At 42.0% G+C, this 6,000-nt stretch overlaps 1 protein-coding gene across 1 annotated transcript in view; it reads left to right on the top strand.

Annotated features, from left to right (window-relative positions):
• LOC112157370 (nuclear factor 1 X-type) overlaps positions 1-6,000 on the top strand; it is a 114,971-nt gene that overhangs the window by 104,137 nt on the left and 4,834 nt on the right. Inside the window, exon 13 of the mRNA XM_024290070.2 lies at positions 1,104-1,192. Within this exon, the coding sequence (XP_024145838.1) occupies positions 1,104-1,192 (89 nt within the window). The remainder of the gene's footprint in view (positions 1-1,103; positions 1,193-6,000) is intronic.

The following is a 6,000-nucleotide window of genomic DNA, read 5'->3' as shown; positions in this document are numbered from 1 at the left end:
CAATTTAAGATTGAGAGCAACAAAACAAACATGAAAACCACAGAGTAACATGAACAGCCTATATGTGTTCTGATAAAAAAAAAAGAAAAAAATCCATTCTGGCCTGTGTGAATCAGTGCTGTACCAGGGGAGTGGGAGAAAGGAGTGTGATCAGAGAGCGGGAAAGCTTTGGTTGATGGTGCGGTACAAGAGTCGGGTCATGGAAGAAGCACAGCTCAGAGTGGGCACTGGACGGTGCAAGTGTGGCTCCTTCTCTTCTTAAATCTTTCTCTCCTCCTCCTCTCTCTTCTCTCCTCCTTCATCCTCTCCTGAATTAACATGTTGCTCCTATTTATTTATATCAACATCCATATAAATAAATATGGGACTCTCCACCTTGTTTTTTTTGTTTTGTTTTTTCCATCTCGGTGACTGTTTTTACTGTATTTATTTTTATTTTCTTCCCTAATAATTTTCTCCCTGATTCTGACAATATCTCTTAACGACAGTCGTGGAACACAGGCAGCGTACGACACACTCACTCATGCTTCAGTTTCCAGCCCTGTCACTGTCACCCCCCTTTTACATCCCCATTCACTCGATTCATGTGCAGCAAAAAGCTTCAGCCATCATGACGGAGTCCAGTGATCTCAACTGCCCTAAATTTGATCCTGTGGCATCTCTGAGTGGTGCCGCCGTCCAGGAAAGAGGCTCCCCTTAAGCGAGTCACCCTAAATGGAACGTTGGCTAGCATTAGATATGAATAGAGTTCCTCCCTTGGTCACCAGGTCCTTAGGTGTTAAGTCCACAGTGAAGCCTCACTGATTTTTGGTAATCCTGGTGGCTTATTTTAAAGGCCGGGGGCTGCTGAGGAGCGTCTGTGACAAACAGCGTGAAAAAAAAAAAAAATTCCCCCTCCTAATTAATGAAAAAACGGTTTATTTGACGAAATTGAAATAACTCATCCATGTGACCAAAAGGGAATTGAAGACAAAACCTTAGTATTTTCACCATGATTTTATGACATAAAGAGAACCATGTGGAGGGCATCAAACTCTGCTTTAGGCTGAGTGTGTATGTCTGTGTGTAAAAGCATGTACACACTTGTATCTCTCTGTTTATAGCATACTCCACGCCAGGCTCCACAGCTCCCACCCGGTTTGTCGGCATCGGAACACGGGACAACTTTCTGAATATCCCCCAGCAGACTCAGGTACCCTGTCAAACAGCGCTCATTTATTTTTACATCCACATATCCATATCCTTCCTTCCTTCCTCTTCCTCCTCCTCTGTTTTGTGTCTCTTTCTTCCTTTTTTCTCACCAAGCCCCAGCTCTCCACTTTGCTATTCCTTAATGCCTTCTCTCCTGGGTTTTGCTGTATGTGACACAGAAGGAAATCTCAGAATTTAATTAAAAACAGAAATTGATTCATCTTCAACCATTTTGGCTTTACAGCACTAACTTTATATGAGAGATGGACTGAGTGACTCCTCCCTCCTCGCATTCTAAATAGGAAGTGCCCTCTGGTTCCAAGAAGCTAAAATCCCTTTTATTGAGAAATAAACAGCAATTACTCCATCATTATTTGTCAGAATACCCATTCATGTTCTTGCTAATCTTTTTTTTCTAGCATTTTTCTTCATTGCGAGTTATGATGACACAATAAAAATATGTGATTCAATGTTGAACTTTTAAACGAGGAGTGTCCAAACCCAGGGCCTTGAGGGCTGGTGGTCCAGATATTTTGCCATCAAACTGGCATTGAAGCTCCTTATTGGCTAAACACTCACAATCCAGGTAATCAGCAGCAGATCAGGCAGGATTTCTGGAAAACTAGCAGGAGGCCGGCCCTCAAGGCCTAAATTTGGACACCCCTGGTTTAAACGTTCCAACAAACTTACTCCTGAGTGGTTGCCATAGAAATGATGACTTAAATCCATTTGGACCAATCACTGAAAACATCTGGCTCCAACATGGCGATATCTGTACTAATGAAAAAATGTCAACTGAATTGACTTCAGTTCATTAGAGCCATTTTCTATGGATGACCTCACACTCACTCGGTCCAGTTCTCATATACAGTCAATGATACTAACATCAACTATAAGATGTTGACTTTTTTCTGGATTAAACCTTTCTCTTCAGCAGAGGAAGATTGTAGATAAGTTTAAAGACCCACTCTAATTAAAATGTGTTATTTTGGTGTGCATTAAACATGCTCTTGTAGCATTTTTCTCTTGATAGAGGACGTACAAAGAAAAATTCAATTTCTGAGTATTTCTTTATTCAAATTATTGTGAATCAAGAAAAATCAGTTTGAAATGGCTTCTAGCAGTGATGTTGGTGCTACTATCAATGGATCCACTTTGCAGACAAATAGATCCTTCGTTTTCCTGGTCTGAGCTGGCATCTGGCTTCAAACTGTACGGCTGGATAGCTCTGTAATTGCTCCCCGTTTTTGTTGCTCTGGTTATGTTGGGTTGATGTTCTGAGGTGCTTTAAGCTAGCAGAGAGCATGTAAGCAAAGGGATAATGGGGAGTAAGGGAAGGCTTACTCCATGCCAATAATTACGTGGTGAATTTTTAATGAACTACTGCCCTTTTGCTGAAACTACGTCCTAGAAAACGACAATTATTTTTTTTTATTTTGGCTAAAAACTGCATAATTTAAAGCAGATCAAAAGATGATTGGAGTGGGACTTTAAATAAACTTCCAAAAGTAGATTTTATTTGTTTTTCCACACCACATTCAGTTGTTTGCAACCTGTCACAGCTAGACTGCAGAAGAGCGTTGCTCGTGTACAGTGTCAAGGCCTTTAGTTTCAGTATTGGTTTACAGTGCCTCCACCACACTAGATTCCCTACAGTGCATGGAAGCGTTGCCAGTTAGCTTCAGCTCCAGCCGTGTTGATTTATCTCTGCACTGCCCCACAGTGTGTGTTAGTGCAGCGTGTGAGGCCAGCAGTGCAGTACATTGTGGTTTCAGCTTTGGCCACTGCGCTGCATCGCCTTGGGCTCCCCTCCATCACCAACACAACTTTTCTCATTAGGGGCTAACCACACCTGCCTGCAGCCAGCTCAGCCCCTTCTGCCCTCCCCACACATGGAAACAATCTGCATTCCTGCTCGGCACGGCTCTGCTCAGCTGAACCCCCCCCCACCACCACCACTACCACCCTTTTCCAAACTGCCGCCCCTCCTTTCACCCACCCACTGCATCAGCTGCCCGCTCTCCCTCTCTCCTCCTGCTGCTTCCTGAGCTCCCCACCTGCACCACTCTTCCACAGATGCAGCTCTGGCACTGAAGGGGGGGGGGGATCCAAACAGCGTCCAAATGTGCTTTAATGCATATGCACATGCACTTCAACTCTGAGCCAAAACTTGTGCCCCTCGTTCCCCTGCCAAAAAAGAAAATTAATTATAATAACGCTTAAGAAGAAAAAAACTAAAGTAGTGCTTCTACAATGGCTTACATCTGCTCAGAGACTGCTTGTCCTTTCCTGCTGCTGGGTTCTGAAATTATTACAAAATCTGCACCTAAACTAGTCTGCCAGGTTTCTATGAAGCACACTGAGAACCTGGGCATCAGTACCAACAGCTGTGGGTTAGATGAGCCTAGTAGGTCAGCAACAACCTTAGCCAGAGTGACGAGCAGAGGCCTCCGCCTGTCCTGCTGTTCTCTGGCATATGGCGAGGTTCAGACGAGGGCCCTGCCAGCCTGCCTCACTGCTGCTGGCCAACTAGCCAAGACAGAAGGACAGTGTCTTCTCTCTGGTGTCGGAGCGGCACGCAGAGAAAAGCTGGTCTGAGGAGCTCTCTGGTGGTGAGGCCTCTGCAATGCAAGCATGAAAGGCTAAAAAAAGGGGAGGGGGTTGCTTAGAAAACAGAAAAAAAGAAAGAGGCAGTTAGTTAGAGTTTGCTGCCCTCCACAGTCACGTCCAGGCTGTCTGGTTGCTGCTGGCAACCAGACATGATGTCATACACAGTTGAACTTGGACTTGGGGGGTGAAGGGGGTCACTTTCCGCTGCCAAGGATTACATTAGGAGAGCTGGAGGAAGAGATGAAGGAAAGGATAAGTGCGGGAAAGGAAGTTGGAGTCAGCATGAGGAAGAGTAATCTGCAAACTCCAAAAATCGAGTCAAAGGTGGAAGAGGAGGAGGAGAGCCGGAAGTTTAGGACGTGAAACTTTCTTGCCTGAATGCGCCTCTGGTGAATCGCTGCTCTCCGTCAGGCGAGGGAATGGAATGTCAAAGGCAGCCAGAAACAGCCCAGCCTGTGGCAAAGCCTCCATTTGACTCTTATCTAACTGAGAAACTTTGATCACTTCCCGTGTAAACTGGTAGCAGAAAACAAAGTAGAACAGGATCACCACAAATCCTGCTTTGAATGTTTCTGTCTCCAAAAAAAAGTTTTATCTTTGTTAAGAAAATGAAAACAGTCAAATATTATTTTAAAATAATTGGTTGAGAGGGACCTGGCTGCAGGCAAGATGGAACCATCGACCAGAAGTGGAAATTATACAACTTAACCTAAACAAAAAGTTTTCAGAGTTGTAAAAAAAAAACGTAATTAAAGCTTTAAATGAGGGCTCAACTAGTCATATATGGACATATAGTTCCGAATCCCCTCTGCATCACTTTTTGACACTTTGGGTGTCTCCTCTTGTTGTTTTTTAACCTGCAGGCTTTTCCTATTAAATCACTGGTCCCAACCCTTGGGACACAATAATGAACCCAAAACCGGTACCGGGTTAGGGTACTGGTCCGCATCCCGAGGGTTGGGGACCCCTGATCAGCGTATACATTTTTCCCACTGTCTGTGGCCCGGTACCAGTTTATGGCCCTGGGGTTGGGGGCCCCTGATGTAGTGGGAACAGCAAGCACATCCCAGAACGACGAGTTGAGGACACCCAAAACATCAAAAAGGGATGCAGAGGGGAACCGAACCATATGTTCATATATGATAAGAATATATGAGAATGCATTGGTTGGGGTCTCAAGTTAAAATAAAGTCTTTTTCCAGTTCTGGCCGTTAATGTCTGCAGCCAAGTCTTTGTTGAATTGTTTAGGTCAGGGGTCTGCAACCTTCAACACCAAAAAAAAAAAAAACATTTGGGTCAACTTCTCTCTGACCAAAACCCTCTTAAAAAAATTCTACTACACTGCTTTGTATATGCTGTTCTTTTCCTTTTGCCACACATAAACAAAATATGTTTTTTGTCATAAAAAAAATATTGAAAAAAAGAATAAAATGTAAATTGTATTTACTTTTGACAAAGGCTCCATATAAATTAATTTTAAAATTAGACACACTGTGCAACAAAGGATCATCCTGCTACAGTATATGTAATTTAATCCAAAAAGGGCCTTTTCTCTTGTTATAACTTAGTTCTATATGACAGATTCTACCTTTGAGTGTCGTCATCTTTTTCCTTTTTATTTGAACAGGAATTGTTGTGTTAAAATCCAATAGAAACAATTATAAAACATGAATTTATTCAAAAACATCCCTCTGGTCAGCAACTAAACATTGATTTATATCTGCCTTCTATTTTTTCCAAATCTTACAAAAGTTTAATCATTTTACGAGAGTTTTCCTCAGTATTAAAAATCCCTAAATCTTGATTTAGTGTAATGTCAGTCATGGTGCATAAAACGTTACAGAATTTATTTTACTGTTGTAGAAACCCATCAGCCATGAATTCATACAAGTGACTAATGAATAGGGGTGTGTATCGGCAAGAGTCTGGCGATGCGATACGTATCGTGATACATGTGTCATGATACAAAATCCCAATATATCCCGAGACAATATTTCACTATTTTTTTAAGCAATGACTTAAGAATTATCTGAGTATTATTACATTTTTCATAATGGTAAAATAGTAAAAGTATCTCATAAACAAGTTGTTTTTACCCAAGAAAATTAATGGTGTTCTTCTTTGGATAATTTAGGAAATATTTAAATAAAAAAACAAAAGTAAGATTTAAATACATGTTTGCTTATAAATAATTAATTA

This window comes from Oryzias melastigma, linkage group LG1, assembly GCF_002922805.2.
Source record: "Oryzias melastigma strain HK-1 linkage group LG1, ASM292280v2, whole genome shotgun sequence".
Classification (NCBI taxonomy): domain Eukaryota; kingdom Metazoa; phylum Chordata; class Actinopteri; order Beloniformes; family Adrianichthyidae; genus Oryzias; species Oryzias melastigma.
The sequence above is the reverse complement of the archived record's forward strand: the minus strand, read 5'-3'. Positions and strand labels throughout refer to the sequence as shown.